At 34.4% G+C, this 15,568-nt stretch overlaps 3 protein-coding genes across 3 annotated transcripts in view; all 3 read right to left on the reverse strand.

The window, feature by feature from the left end:
- Nucleotides 1-3,068, reverse strand: part of LOC115998760 (protease Do-like 7) — a 16,675-nt gene extending 13,607 nt beyond the window's left edge. The window contains exons 1-4 of the mRNA XM_031238412.1: nucleotides 2,500-3,068; nucleotides 2,269-2,339; nucleotides 956-1,090; nucleotides 78-136 (exon numbers count right to left, since the gene is read on the reverse strand). Of these exons, the coding sequence (XP_031094272.1) occupies nucleotides 78-136; nucleotides 956-1,090; nucleotides 2,269-2,339; nucleotides 2,500-2,731 (497 nt within the window). The 5' untranslated portion in view covers nucleotides 2,732-3,068. The remainder of the gene's footprint in view (nucleotides 1-77; nucleotides 137-955; nucleotides 1,091-2,268; nucleotides 2,340-2,499) is intronic.
- A 3,787-nt stretch (nucleotides 3,069-6,855) lies between these two features.
- On the reverse strand, nucleotides 6,856-7,516 carry LOC116000428 (polcalcin Nic t 1-like). The gene has a single exon (XM_031240510.1). It carries the CDS (start codon nucleotides 7,359-7,361, stop codon nucleotides 7,107-7,109), a length of 255 nt encoding a protein of 84 aa, XP_031096370.1. The 5' UTR covers nucleotides 7,362-7,516; the 3' UTR covers nucleotides 6,856-7,106.
- A 2,519-nt stretch (nucleotides 7,517-10,035) lies between these two features.
- LOC115999799 (GDP-L-galactose phosphorylase 1-like) lies at nucleotides 10,036-12,804 on the reverse strand. The gene is made up of 5 exons (XM_031239712.1): nucleotides 12,164-12,804; nucleotides 11,610-12,034; nucleotides 11,347-11,532; nucleotides 11,011-11,271; nucleotides 10,036-10,687 (listed from the first exon to the last, which is right to left on the reverse strand). The coding sequence occupies exons 1-5, from the start codon at nucleotides 12,282-12,284 to the stop codon at nucleotides 10,376-10,378; spliced, it is 1,305 nt and encodes a 434-aa protein (XP_031095572.1). The 5' UTR covers nucleotides 12,285-12,804; the 3' UTR covers nucleotides 10,036-10,375.
- Between the last annotated feature and the right edge of the window lie 2,764 nt (nucleotides 12,805-15,568).

The raw sequence follows: 15,568 nt of genomic DNA on the forward strand, positions 1-15,568 counted from the left end.
AAAAAAAAAAAAAAAAAAAAAAAAAACCACCAGAGTGAGAGAGAGAGAGAGAGAGAGAATGTTAAAAGAGAGCATACTTCTTGTAATGTGGAGCATCTCTATCTAAACGAGCCAGGGTGCCAGCCAAAATAGATACCTGTAAATTCACAACACAAAACAGAATGTCAGTTTTAAACAAAAGAATGGTGATACAGGACATTTAATTATTTTTTTAAAAATGTCAGTTTTAAACAAAAGAATGATGGTACAGGACATTTTATTATTTAAAAGAAGAAGAAAGTCTCAGCTGCATGGTTCTATCAGGAAAGACAGAAGAACTTTGATACTTCAACAAGGAAAATTATACAGCAATTTGTGAACAGGATTCCATAACTTGGCCTTAAGAAGCCAGTAAATGCAGACGCACATTCTGTGAAAATAAGTAACCACCACCTTGTACCCAGCAAAAGGGTTTAATAGTACCATGATACATATAAAATTAAGTGAATTGGTCACTCATATTCTTGTATACAATAAGCCTAACTTTTCTGCATTCTGGTAATAGCTAAGCATTCAATCTTGTAGGCAAAATACTGTGATCCTATCTTGTTCCAGTCTACCTCCAAGCAATACAAACCAGTGTAGGAAACAAAAGCTCCACTACAAAGGACCATAAAAACTTCTACCTACCAAGTAAAAGAGAAAATGCTGAATTGGCCGACATCCAACAAATCTACAGTACCCACTCAAAAAGGCAGACAAACTTATCTTCACATTACACAAGAAAGGCACATCTAATGTACACTCTATATTTTCTTTTATTTTTCTACCATATCTTTCCTTCTTCTCCAACTCAATTAATCTGTGTCTATTTTTTACTATTGCTTTCTACACATCAATACCATCAGGAATTATGAAAATAAAACATGAGTACAATAAAACAGGAGAAAAAACATATACACTCTGATGATAATACCTTCTCTCCACTATCATTCCCAACCACCCTGATTTCCAGTCCTACAGATGCTGCTTCAGGAGCAAGAGGAATTTCTTCATAGCTCAGAAATTGTATTGCACCAGGATCATATCGAAAAAAACCAAAATCATGAACCTAGGAAAAAGATCAACAGGTTATTCACATCAGCAAAATGAGTGATGAGAGTGTGAAGCATTAAGCATATCAAATCAGCCTATTGAAAAACAATTGTAGAGGCTTCAACAACCAACATAATATTTTTTTCAACGCCACCTAGCTAGTTGTTTAGCATTGCAGTTTTGCAGTCCCTCCACCAGTCAGAAGAAATGAACTATATTCTTGATAAGCAGAGGTAGTAACTATCTCTCTGATAAATGGAGTAGTAACTAAGAAAGCAAGTATTTTAGATGGATTTTTGTTTCAAATAGAATAAATTTTCAAAATAACTAAGTGTATCTTTGCAGCTTATGTTGTATTGTATACATAGAGTTATAATAAATGAATAAATGAGCTCAAGTTTGATGAGTTCTCAAGCGCACAGATTTTAGCTCCTTGAACTCGATCAGCTCTTATTGGATTCGCTATAACATATGTATCTACATAAGCCCTATTATGATGTTTGGATTACATAAAAACAAAATTATGATTCTAATACAATAATGTTCAGATTATAACTAACAACATAAACATCAATGTAATAAAATCTGAACATTATAACCACTGTTGTAGTAAAATATGAACAATAGTGATAAGCAATCTAAACATCATTGTCATGGCATACCTATTGAGGTACATCATGCCATCATGGCTTAGCTAATAATTTGCCAAACTCACTCCCATTGACAAATCAATAACATTTTGCAGCACCCAAATGAGTCAGTGCCCATATTATCCAATACTGTTATTTCTGTTAGATAACAGATTCACACTAAATTAGGTTTGTCAGTGATTTCATCACAAAATATTTGTAACCTTGACTTTCAGAACTCCCAGCATACAGGAGCTACATAACTATTTTTGGATCTTTTCTCAGCATAATGGCATTTAGACTTGAGGTGTGGTAGTCTAACTCCTAACTGGCTAACTGCTAACTCTAGATATTCAACAACTGTTATAACACAACACCCCTGCCCATCTCATATTCTGGGATAGCAAGAGCTCACATTTCCTAACTTTTTTAGGAAAGAGTCAACATTTGCATTTAACTCTCAATCTGCACCTTTCAGAACTTGAGGAAATACTCAAAGGAATAAAGCATACCAGATACATTCACCAAGGATGTATGTAATAAAAGCACAGGTATGGAAACTCACGGGGTCTCTATATATTGGATAGACAGGGATTTCTTCTCGGTTCACAAACATTGCTTCAGCGACCACAGGTCCTAAAACGTAAGTGATCATCAAACATCAGTATTCCCCTCTAAAAAGAAATGCATTTACCAAACTGACACTCAGCTTTCCCCTTTAGTTGCAGGAAAACAAAATGTTTGTAGTTAAAATAGAAACGGTATATATCTATATACGCATCAATCATTCATTCACCAGGCTTAACAACATGTCTGTTAGTGAGTATAATCCCGCGGCGCTTATCCACAACAAAGCCTGTTGCGTAGCCGGCACTGGCAGACTCGGTGTCGAAAGCTCGGCAAGCTGTGGTCCGGATCACGACAACCGCGGGGACGACCTTGTTGAGCGCCCTCCGCCAATCCTCGGCGGTAGCAAGGTTCTCCCTTAACGGAGGATCAATCTCCATAGGCAAGTCCTCCTTCAGCATAGTCGATTCCGGTCCCGATACTCCCTCCGATCCAAAATTCTGCAACGAATCCGCCACCTTGTAGAACCCTAATTCCCCCTCTCACAGTCACAGAGTTCGAAACTTGATACAAACTTTTTAACACAGTGCCGGAGTTTAGTGTCCGTATAATAAGCTTTAGGGCTACCGGCTACGTATAGAGATATGTTTCGAGGACGGGGAGAGAAATCCGGCGAGGGCTATGGGCGAAAGATTTTCTCTCTCTAGATGGAGGGAGGGAGGGAGAGACAGAGAGAGAGATCGGAGTTTGAGATGAACTATGAATGGAGTTGGTTCTGACAGACTGACAGATTTTCAGTGTTTCCGTCCATTGACTCGTTCGCTGGTTTTCATATCAGTTTTGCACTCGATTCAAAATGACTACAATGCCCCTACACGTTTATTTAATTTGTTTGTCCATAGTAAATTTCCTTTTTTTTTAATATTAAGAATAATATTTTAGTAGCGCAGTAATGAAATTACATTATGCATAAAATGAAATTGAATAGCATATCTCACAAACTGAGTATGTATTATTAAAAAATATTGTAATTTAATTTTAATGATACGTTGGTGTTGCTACAATAAAATTACAATTGACAGTGTGTATAAAATAAAATTAAATAGCATATCTCACATATTGAGTATATATTCTCAAATGAAACTGTAGTTGAATAATAATAATAATATTATAATAAAAATAATACTTTAGTGATGTTGTAATAAATCTACCTTGTGTATAAAATGTAATTGAATAGCATGTCTCACATATTGAGTGGTAATATTGTCAAATGAAATTATATTTGAATTAGAATGATACGGAGTACTATAGTGGTGTTGTAATAATGATACTACAATGTGCATAAAACGAAAAGGAATAATGTGAGAGCTTGCTAGATAGACCATAATGGAATTTACCGTCTATCATTGTTAACGGAAAAAAACTTTATTTTGTTACCTGGATCCATTGTAAAATTTGCCACCCAATAAGGGTTGGTTGGAAAGGCAAATTCTATTATGGATAAGGGTCTACATTGTATTATAGAAGCGGATACAAAACTGTAACTTTTTACTTAAAATCCATTACCCTGTCTTTTTTCCTCTCATTTCCTTCTATCCGCAATTCGCTTTTATTTAACGGTGACACAAATTAAATTTTTTTTCTTTTAATAAGATTTTCTCTTTGTGTTTGAGTATCAATGAAGGTTCTTCAATTCAAGAAATTACTCAATATTTCCTACTTCTGAACACATATAGTACATAAATTATGACCCTCCAACTTTGAGTTTATAAACCAATAGTACAAAAATAATGAACCTAGTTTAATGATACATGACATTTAACATAATAGAGGTGTAGTGTTGTGTGTATGAACCTCTAGCATTCAGTTTATGAACCTAGTTCAAGATGAATTAATATGATGGAGGTGTAGTGTTGTGTGTATGAACCTATAATAGACAAATTATGAACCTAGTTGAAGATGAATGATATTTGACATGATAGAGGTGGAGTGTTACATTGTGTTTATGAACCTCCAGGTTTGAATTTATAAATCTACAGTTGACATTATAAACATTTATTGTAGAGTTTATGAACTTACTGTGAGAAAATTTTATTTTACTTGAATTTTTTACTATGGATGTTGAAGATTTGTATGATAGTGTATGTAGTGAAGAAGACATGGAGAAATGCCACAGTTTTATATTTAAAACAAATAAAAAAATAAAAAATAAAAAAACAAACAAACAAACAAACAAACAAAATAAAACAAAACAAAAAAGTACATAAATCATCAACGATTTGCTAATAGCAACGGTGCCACTAACACATTGTTACCTTAAACTTTGTTATTGTCCAAGATGCATGGATCTTGGTTCATGATATAATTATTGGCTTGGAAAGACATGTGTCCAAGATGGATCTTGGTTCATGATATAACTATTGGCTTGGAAAGACATGAATTAACTTGGATAGTTAAACAAAAATTTATAGTCACCTACTCACCTCAGCTTGTTGTACAAGAGTTAATTCAATTGACCTACACTCATAAAATTGGTGACATAAGTTGACATAGGGCTTGTTTGGTAAATGGCTGTTGGCTGATTGGGTTGGCTGTTTGGGTTAGAAGGTATGATTTGTTAATAACATTAGCTGATTGTAAAAAGTTGGCTAATTGGGTTGGCTGTTAGCTGATAGCTGTTTGGTATAATTTTTTTCTCAAAAAGCTAATTGAAAATGCTACTTTGAGTAGCTTTTTGAATTTTAGTATTTTAGAGTTACAAAAAACTTATTGACCAAACAACTAATAGTGATCAAATAAGCCAAAATTGGCTGATAGGCTGATTATTTACCAAACAGGGCCATAACCGTCTAAAAGCACTAAGAGCATCTCTAGTACTGTTTTTTCTCAGATTTTGAAACAGTGCAAAAACCAACATGAAGTTTTTTTTACTGATGTGGTGTTTGGTTTTTTGAAAAATTAATCTCCTGCAAGTTTATGGATTTTGACAAAAGAAAGAAAGAAAGAAACTGCAGATGCACCGTTTGAGCGACACTTCACGCCCCAGCGGGCGTGGTTCCCATGCGGCCGTTGGGATGCGTCAGAATGACCGCCAGCTAGCGGCTACTCTGACTTTTAACTGACTTTATATGTTTTTATTATTATTATTTTTTGTTTTTCCTTTTTTTTTCTCCTACATTTTTATCTCTTTCTTAATCACACTTACAAAAACTTCTCAAAATCCACGAAAAATTCCGCTATTACGAATGCTCTAATATATTGTCTGACTAACCAATCACGAGAGCCAATCAGAACCCACAACATCAAGACTATTTGCTATAAGTTATCATGACATCGACTTTAAACTTTAGCATAAAATATAAATAGTGCATCTCTTATATACTTGGATCATCACCTACTCCATATAACAACTTCTATGTTCTACCAAGCAATTGGTCAGAGATACTTTAAAAAATAAAATAAAAATAAAAACATTTTCTATTATATTTAGATGCGACAAATACAACAATTGATTAAAAAAAAACAATAATTTTGTTTCAGTCGTGACTTTGTGTGCTAACTTATTTGTCCATTTGTTCTGCCTAGGAATCTGTAATTATATTATTAAATTAATTTGTTAAAAGAGTTTTACTGAATTTTTATATAAAAAAAAATTTTATTTTTAAAGGAAAATGTAAGTACGTACCACGTATGATGTGTCTTTTTTATTTGAGTCATTATATTAAGTATAAGCAACGAGTATTGATTGTGAACGTATCCATAAATCAAAACTCATTAAATGAGAGATAATTTTGTGTAGGTAATCATTCTTGAGGTAAATTTGGTTGAATAAGCGATCCAAAATTATATATATTAGGCATGCAAACAACTTATTATAGATTTAAAAAGCGAAAATATAATGTAATACGGAGTATGTAAACTAGTAAAACATTAACAACTTTTTTTGTTTGTTTGTTTTTGTTTTTGTTTTTATTTTTTGTTTTTTTTTTGCTTCTCTATGTAAAAATTAGTGACATGATTATCAATCTTAATGCATGGTAATTGTCACAAGTAATCATTTCCTATATATGCATTTAGCATTTTGTATAAGCTCAATCAAATATCCATTAAGTCATTCCCTCTCAACTATTTCATATAAGTTGTGTGGTGTTAGCATAGGTTGGATGGTGTGCTTGATTCTCGCAATGAGACATGATTTATATTTGGATTTGATTTTTTTTTTCATATTGCACTGGTATTCGTATATCACAAGATCCAACTTATTTAAGTGAGTCCCAAGCCCCATATATAGCATAACACATAACTAATCTAAACAAGTCTCATTCGTTGTTTATACTTTGCATCTACTAGCATAAAATTTGACATATACAAATAAATTATTGTATGTGTTTCACTACCATAAGCTAGATGTTTCAAACAAACCGGTTAGCCCGAACTCAAATTCAGGCTCAAACATTTTAATTCCCTTAACAAAGGATGTTTACACAGTGAAGTTAGTAAAAAAGACAAACTTGATGGAATTGAATCATAGTTGGACTTGGACAACCACTAAATATAATGATCGAAGTATTAAATTAACAGGAGATGACGAAGAAAAGATGGAAAATTTTTTATTGAATATGATGATATGTTAACAAAACTACATGAGACTAGAATGCATGTATTCATTAGCTGAAGATCTACAGTAAGTTTAACGTTGTTTGACACTGACAACTCTTATATATATATATATATAGAGATGCATATATAAAAATCCACCATGATGTGATGAAAGAAAAAAATATTGGAAGTTACAGCATATATGTATATACTAGCAGATCGGATCGGCGGCGATGACTAGAAGATTTTGACGACATCTTTAATCAAGCCCCGGTTGGCTCGGGCGAACTCCGTGAACTCTTCGAAGGAGATGAAGCCGTCGCCGTCGGTGTCGATCTCCGACATCATGTTCTTCACTTCATCCTCCGTCACCGACCCCAGCGTCTTCAGTGTCTCCCCTAGCTCCGCCGCCGAGATTCTGCCGTCGCCGTTCGTGTCGAAGCGCGTGAAGATCTTCTCCCGGTCCGCGATATCCTGTGGATCATCAGCCATTGCTGGTCGTGTACAACGTAAGAAGCTAAGCGATCGAATTGAGAACGATGATTTTGTTCTGTTGATTGATTGGCTACTGATTGGAACTGATGAGATCCAGAAAGTGATTAGGTATTGGATTATATAGGGAAGATTGATTGAAGAGTAATGGGCGTCCTGTGAAATCGGGGTTTTTGTGAAGTCCCGACAAATCGCACAAAATAACCAACAAACAAGTTAACGGTAAACATTATGAGAACAGGACAACAATCGATTTGTTTCATATGATGCATTGTTTTGGGTAAATAACTAGAATAGGAAGAAAGGGTAGGCATTCACAAAAATATAAAGGTTTTAATAAATGTATTATTTTGAGAAAAATTAATTTGGGACATTTTAAAAATGTTTATTTTTTTTTTTAAATAACGAAATACACAAGTGTTACTTGTGTTTTTCCTCCGCGACGAATACTTCATGGATTTGTTGTTAAAACTTCAACAACAGGAAATCATCCTTGTAAGGTTGACAATCTGGACCATCCCAGTGTTGAGCAATGCTTCATGGATTTGGGTCCAATCTATTTGCTGTGGATATTGGTATGGATCGTATTGTGGGTGGAGACGAAGAAGGCGTTACGTTGTTAGGATCTGGAACTTCTCACAAGTGTTGGAGATAGAGCAGAGGGCTTGTTCTTTACGAAGTTTAAGGTTAGAAAATAAGATGAGGACCTGTTAGTAAGCGCACCCGTAAGCTTCAGTCCAACATGAATAGCAAAGGTAGTCGGAGTGATTAGTGATTGCCACAAAGAAGGACCAAATCAATGGCGATAGGAATAGTTGGCAAAACAAGCGTAGGGTAAGCGGGAAGTTGAAGGCTTAGGATTGCAAATCTATGAAGCATTTGTTGCAGAGGAAAAACGCAAGTGGCACTTGTATCTCACGTATAATACATGAGACGCAAGTACCACTTGCGTCTTTGGTTATTTTTAGAAAAAAAAAAAAGAATTTTTTTTAACATTTCTGAATAAACTCATTTGAGAGCGCATGTTCCAAATGAGTTTTTCCCAAAATAGTACATTTTTAAAAACCTTCATGTTTTTGTCAATGCTTACCCCTTTCTTCTTATTGCAGTCATTTCCCCATTATTTTCGAGCACAAGCTCGCCTTGGTAATAATACATAGAAAAAATTGTCAAGTACACTACTGAGTTTATCAAGTTACTACATAAAATCAAAAAATTAATAAGAGCAATGATATTCACCTCTTTAAAAAATTCCAAATTTTCTCTCTTTAGATAACATTTTTTAATTTGACAAAAAGGAATGAGAGACAACTATGACGGCTGCCTCCCATTCATTTGAAAGATACAACCATGATTGTTACCTCTCATTTCTTCTACTTTTGAGACTATTGCAACACAATTTTGTTTTTAGCTTCTTTTTTATTTTTTTTAAACCTTTTAAATAATATTCTAAGTAAGCCACTTCAATTGTAACTAAGCCATTTCAAATATATGTGGCATGCCAAATCATCAATTACTAGAAAAATTTTAAGTTTATTGAATATTTTTCTTTTACAAGTATTGTTCGTTTAGTGTTATAATCACACATTTTTTGCTTATTTCATGTTGCAATCAAACACACACACACATGCATTGAGGTCGGTCCGAGCTTGTGCTCGGCGAGGTAAGGTGTAGCATTATAGTGATTAAGGGTCCTAGAGAGGTCGGTCTCTAAATATGATCATGAAGGCAACCTGTTTGGTAAGACAAGAAAAGGGAAAAAAGATTGGATCACGGGGAGACGTTTGACCGACTTTAATTGGGTTGGCGACCGTATGTATCTTTCATACATTAATTGTACGACTCACATAGTTAATGGTAATGATTAATCGAGTTAATACACAATATAGTCCTAGATTATAGTGGTTTTACTCAATTTAGTCATAAATGGCCGTTTGTGCTTAATTTAGTCATCGACTTTTGATGATTTTACACAATTTAGTCATTTGTAAAAATTTTGTTAGTTAACTGTTAGAAATATGGTCCTAATGGTAATTTCTCATTCTTCATCACATTTGGGATGATTCATTCTTCTTCCCCTTATTAAGATCCACGCAAAAATACAAATTTTCATACAAAATCAACTTCAACCCTAAATAAATAAATACAGAGTAAATAAATATTTGGGTACAAAAATTTAAATTTTTGCATGAATTTTAATAAGAGGAAGACGAAGGAATCATCCCAAATGGGAAATTATCATTAGGAGTTAGGACCTATTTTTAACCGTCTACTAACAGAAATCTGTATATTCAATCACATTTTTAATGTCTGTTTAATCTTATAAACTTTTTTGTATTTAGTTTATTCTGAAAAAAATTAAAAAGAATAATTTATAATATTAAATTTTAGTTCATATGAAGTGGTACTCGCTCGTTCAGCATTGCTCATTGTTCATATCGAAATTCGAAACTCATTGTCAAATAGCTTGTAACTCAATGACATTTTTGTAGCTCTCCTAAATAGGAGGTCACAAGTTTAAAACATTGACTCCTTGTGCTTCAATAACTTTAAAAAGTATATATGAAGTATGAACGGATATTACATTGTAATAGAGTTAGTAGTACACTATATATATATATATATATCAAAACCCATTTATCAAAAGAGAATCCTTTTCAAGACTAAAAGAATGTAAACACAAACATTTTTGTTGTGCAGGAAATCTGAGGACTTAGGATAACTCTGGCATAAGCTTGAAAAAATAAAACATAAAAAAATCTTGTACAGCTAAGCAGAGAAAGTGAAGACAGCAGAAGAGTGACATAACATACAACAGAAGGTCATTTTCAGGGTTCCACCCAACCACAAACACAATCAATTTGACCAAATCTGTAATAGACCTAACGCATCCAAAGTCTACTATTTCTGAAAATGAACCATTCACATTGCCCTTCAGTCACCAGACAGGCTCGAGGTAAATGAGAGTTCGGGATACCTACCTACCCCTTGGTTGGTGCACTGCTAACAGAATTTCAGCGTAGAACCAGACACTCTCGAGGTAAACGACAGCTCATTTGTGGTTCCCACGGTTGGGAGCCATTGCTATACTCGGAGTCCAACACCAAATCAGCAGCTCGAGAAACATAAGCCTTCACTTCTTCGAAACTTTCCTCCGACAAAGAAACCTCAGAAAGCAGCCTCCATGCATAGTCCTCTGATGCATCATCATAATCCTCTCTCCTCTTCAACACCATATGCCCACTAATTTCCCAAACAGCGGGGTTCACCCAAGTATCCAAGATTTCTTGATCGATTTTCCCACATGCTTGTTTCTCTGCATAACACTAGAAAATTCACCAAAAGAATGAGTTCCTTATTTTATCCGCAGAGAATTAAGTTCCAAGATAAGAGAACTGATTAAAAGACCATCTGATATTTAAAATATCCCCCTCCAATCTCCATACTTCTAAAGTTCAGCATATCATTAATAAATGCAACACAAAATGTTTTTGAAATCCATGTAAAGATTAGACTACCACAAAGGAACAAGTGATCAGCCCTATTTTCAGAATTTCACTGAAGAAAAGAGTATGTTTCACTGATCCGCATATATGGAAAACTCAAAAGAGCATAAAAAGACAGTCATTGAGACAGAGTTGGAATGTACCTGAGGAAAGAGAAATACTTTGTTCCCGCATTCAGAAATGAGAACGTTAAAAGGAATATTATTATTTTGAAGGGAAATGCAAGAATTCGCAACAGCATCAGATAAATCACGCACTGTACTCCCACCCTCGAAGAGAAGAGCATGGACGGGGTAATTTAATAGCTGAGAGACTACAATTCCACCATCACCCTGCTCCCTCCCCCTCATTATCTCGCAAGTTGGTGCTTTCTCGACAGGAAAAGGAACTTGTAAGTAATACGCCTGCAAAGAACAGAATTAGATCAACTTACATGTACCAAAATATTACCTTTCCAACATACGGGAGGAAGAAATTACCTGGAAGTGGAGGTGGTTAATGGTGGCAAAGGCACCCAAACTATTATAACCAAGCCTGAAGAAGGGATCGGCTGCTTCCTTAGCTAAGTGCATTGCAACGAAGAAGCTATCATGGTCAATCCTCTGAGGCAAGCAATCAAGAACCCGAGGAATCAAAAGGACATGTCCATACTCAATAGGACTCACCTGAAGAACGAAGCATCATAAACCAAAATACATCCTATCATACTGTACGCACAAAATGCCCAAAAAAAAAAACTTACATTGATAGCAAGAACAGTAGGCGAACCAGACCGAGCATCAACTAGTCCACTAGGCAAGTAATGGGATTTGCAGTCATTGCTCGGTTCAAATCTGAAAAGCACTTCTTCCTGGCCTATTTTCATAAAGTTGAACTTATTCTCATCAAAAGGCTGAAGAACCTGATCAACACGAAACTCTGTAGGTCTTTTCTTCAGATGACGCCCCTCATTGAGCTGTGCAATAAAACCGAACATGCCGGGAATAATTTTTGTCTCACATGAAGTCACATCATACCGGAATATTCCCCGGCTCATTCGCTCCTCCCACTGTCCAAGCAACAAATCACTTAGAAACGAAATTGGACACTCTCCATAACTCAAGTAGCTCCAATCAGCATCACACTTGTGCTCATCATTCTTGAATGCAAATAATGGAAGGCAGGAAACTGAAACAAGCAAGTAAACAGCATTCAAATACACAATCAGATATGATTAAACATCGGATAAAGAAAGAAGGCAATCAAAATTCAAAACAAATTTCTACGAAATCGAATTGAAATAGAAAATATGTATACCAGGCAAGCAGCATTGGCCGAGGCAATTGCGGCCGCAACCAAGGGATTCCGTTTTGGAACCCTCAGGCGCGTCGTCCTGGTAGTTGGAGACGACGGTTGGAACCCTCTTGATAGTCAACATCCTAACCTCCGATCAATATGTATCTAACCTTTGTATTTGTATGTACTATTATATGGATTAAAAAAAAAAAATTAAAAAAAAATCAACAAATCCAGGGAAGAGAATTAAAAAATTACAGCAAAAACCAGGGGAAAAGAAAGGAAAAGAAGGGAATCGGGACTTCCGCCGGCGAGGAATAGGAGGTCGGAAGGGGAACCCCCTTCGGAGGGCAAGGCGCCCCTGCCGCCGTGAGGGGAAGGGATCTGGCGCTTGTCGCCCTGATTGCGAGAAAAGTGTGTACGGCGGTGATGGATTTCGAAGGCGGGATTGGAAGGCAGGGATCCGAGAAGAGCCGTGATTGAAGATCTCCGAGAATCAAACACACTACAACAATTCAACCATCAAAACAAACTTGTTTCCTCGCTCGCGTTTCAATGGAGATTTTTACAGGCGCTGATTCCTTGGAAAAAGGGGTCACCACTCCGATGATTTCTCGCGGTTCGCCGCTTTGCGGAAATGAAACGGAAGAGAAAGCTACTTCGTCGTATTCCTTTTTCTACTTATTCCCTTTTAGTATTTCTTTTTATTTTATTTTATTATTTTATTAAGTCAACACATTTATAAAATTTATTTTTATGAATTCTTCTTTTCATACCTCCTAAGTCCTAATACTACATCAAGTCATCAACCATCGGGTTGGAAGCAGGGGTAATTTCAATTCTCATGTATGAAACAAGCACTTTTAATTTCTTTAATTATTTGGTATTAACATGCATTAATAATACCCATATTGTAGACTTGGTTCATGAATTAAAGTTAGCAAAAGTTATATTTCCGTATAAAAGTTGAACGCAACATTGTTTAACTATTAAAAACTTTTTATTTTTAATAAAAATGGCGGTTTTGATCTATTAATTATACCTTCATTGCAAATTCGGTCCATGAATTATTATAATTCACAAAATTTCCCTTTAATTATGTGTAAGATGACAATTTTAGTCCACCACTAACAAATTAAGATAATATTAATAATGCATTTTAAATTTTCAAATTATTGAGAGACATCTTAGTCATTTTTTATTTATATCTTTTTGTATTAAATAATAAATTAATTATTGAGTTTGATACACACATTTTTTTTTGTCATTGGAGTGTAACTACAAATTAACGTTGCACTTCAAATTCTCAAATTATTGAAAAACATATTAGTCATTTCATAGAGTTTTTTAAAATTCTCTCAACTAAATCAATTGATGGACTGCTTTCAAAAAAAAAAAAATCAATTGATGGACTAAATTTGTCACTTTACACAAAACTAAACCAATTGATGGAGTAAACTGAGTTTACAATATGGAAATAATTGATGGACTAAAATTGATATTTTCCCTTATTTTTATTAAAATTAACAAGTATGAATGCATTTATTGTGTTTACATTTCTTGCAAAAAGATAAAATATGCTTACAAATTTCAAAAACAGCATGACCCTGTTTGGTAAATAATCAGCCTATCATCTAATTGTGGCTTATTTGACCACTGTTAATTGTTTGATTTAGTTAAAAAATTAATATAAGTGTTTAGTTAATAAGTTTTTTGTAACTCCAAAATACAAAAATTCGAAAAGCTACGCAAAATAGTCTTTTCAATTAGCTTTTTGAGAAAAGAAATTATACCAAACACCTATCAGCTAACAGCTAATTTACCGAACACCTTTCTACAATCAGCTAATATTATCAACTAATTATACCTTCTAACCCAATCAGCTAACAACCATTTACCAAACATGGTCATATCTTTGACTCTTTGAGTGCACATTACATACTATATTAGTTAAGTACATAATTTATTAACTGAATGCACATAATATATTAATTGCACATATATAATATGTTAATTGTAATAAATACACAATATATTAACTGCATGTACATAATATGTTAATTGCAATAAATACATAATTTATTAACTAAAAGTATATAATACATTAACTACGAATACATAATTTAAATATGTTTTGGACCATAATTTATAATACAAAGTGTACTTGGTCCATGGCATAACAAATGAGTTTTGACCCAACCCAAAAACTTTTGGGCCATGATTACCGACGAGCCCAAAATACGTCAAGTGAAGCCCAACGTTGTTTCATAAAAAATCATGGACAACATATTTCATGATCAATTGTTATGCCGTGGACCCAGGTCCACCTTGCAAAGTGGACCTGGGTCTACATTCACATACACTATACTCTATATTCACACTTTGTAAACTCCACATTCACATACACTATACCTATATTCACACTTTGTAAACTTCACATTCACACATTACAGGATTATATGATACTCTACATTCACACTTTGTAAACTCTACATTCACACATTACAAGATTATATGTTTAGTAACTATATTACCACTATTATGCATTCACACATTCAAAACTCTATATCCACAGGTCCTATACTCTATATTCACAACTTGATAACTTCACATTCACACATTACAGGGCTACAAGTTGTTAGAACTTCGTAACTCTATTACAGATTCACACATGCATAACTCTACATTCATGATTTCTATACTCTATATTCACAATTTGAAACCTCTACATTCACACATTTATGGGCAACTCTACATTCACACAATCATAAATGTACATTCACGATTCCTATACTCTACATTCACACTTTGAAACCTCTACATTCACACATTTTTGGACAACTCTATATTCAGCAATATGTTTACTAAAAAAAAAAAAGAGACAAAAACGACGTAGTTTTGGACCCAGGTCCACCTTGCAAGGTGGACCTGGGTCCACAACATAATTTGCCTTTCACGATGGCCAGGAACTGCTTCTATGAACTATTTTTCATGTCTAAATTGAAGCTGAATAACGTCTCAAATAAAATTGTAGCTGAATTAAAATGATACTTTAATTGTGCTATAATGAAGCTACAATGTATATAAAATAGAATTCAATAACAGATATCACATATTGAGTGTATATTCTCAAATGAAAATGTAGTTGAATTAATAGGTCCGTAGTGGACCTATCTTATGCGGGTTGCGTCATTGAAGATTGCAAGGTGATTCTAAGACACTTTGATGTAGTGTCAGTTTGTTTTGTTCCTAGATCAGCGAATAAGCTTGCCCATGCATTAGCTAGAGCGGCTCATTCACAGTCTGGTCCTTCTGTTTGGATTTCGTCTATTCCTCCATGTCTTGAACCTTTGATTTAATGAATTGAAGTTGCTTTGTTTTTCAAAAAAAATGATACTTTAGTTGTACTGTAATGAAACTACAGTG

The sequence above is a fragment of the Ipomoea triloba genome, chromosome 12, assembly GCF_003576645.1.
Source record: "Ipomoea triloba cultivar NCNSP0323 chromosome 12, ASM357664v1".
Taxonomy (NCBI): domain Eukaryota; kingdom Viridiplantae; phylum Streptophyta; class Magnoliopsida; order Solanales; family Convolvulaceae; genus Ipomoea; species Ipomoea triloba.

Excerpts from the sequence above, each read along its gene's own strand:
- LOC116000428 (XM_031240510.1), bottom strand. The coding sequence starts at position 7,361 with ATGGCTGATGATCCACAGGATATCGCGGACCGGGAGAAGATCTTCACG.
- LOC115999799 (XM_031239712.1), bottom strand. The coding sequence starts at position 12,284 with ATGTTGACTATCAAGAGGGTTCCAACCGTCGTCTCCAACTACCAGGAC. Across the intron at positions 12,035-12,163 it reads CGGCCAATGCTGCTTGCCTG|TTTCCTGCCTTCCATTATTT; the intron begins GTATACATATTT and ends TGCTTGTTTCAG. Across the intron at positions 11,272-11,346 it reads TTAACCACCTCCACTTCCAG|GCGTATTACTTACAAGTTCC; the intron begins GTAATTTCTTCC and ends TGTTCTTTGCAG.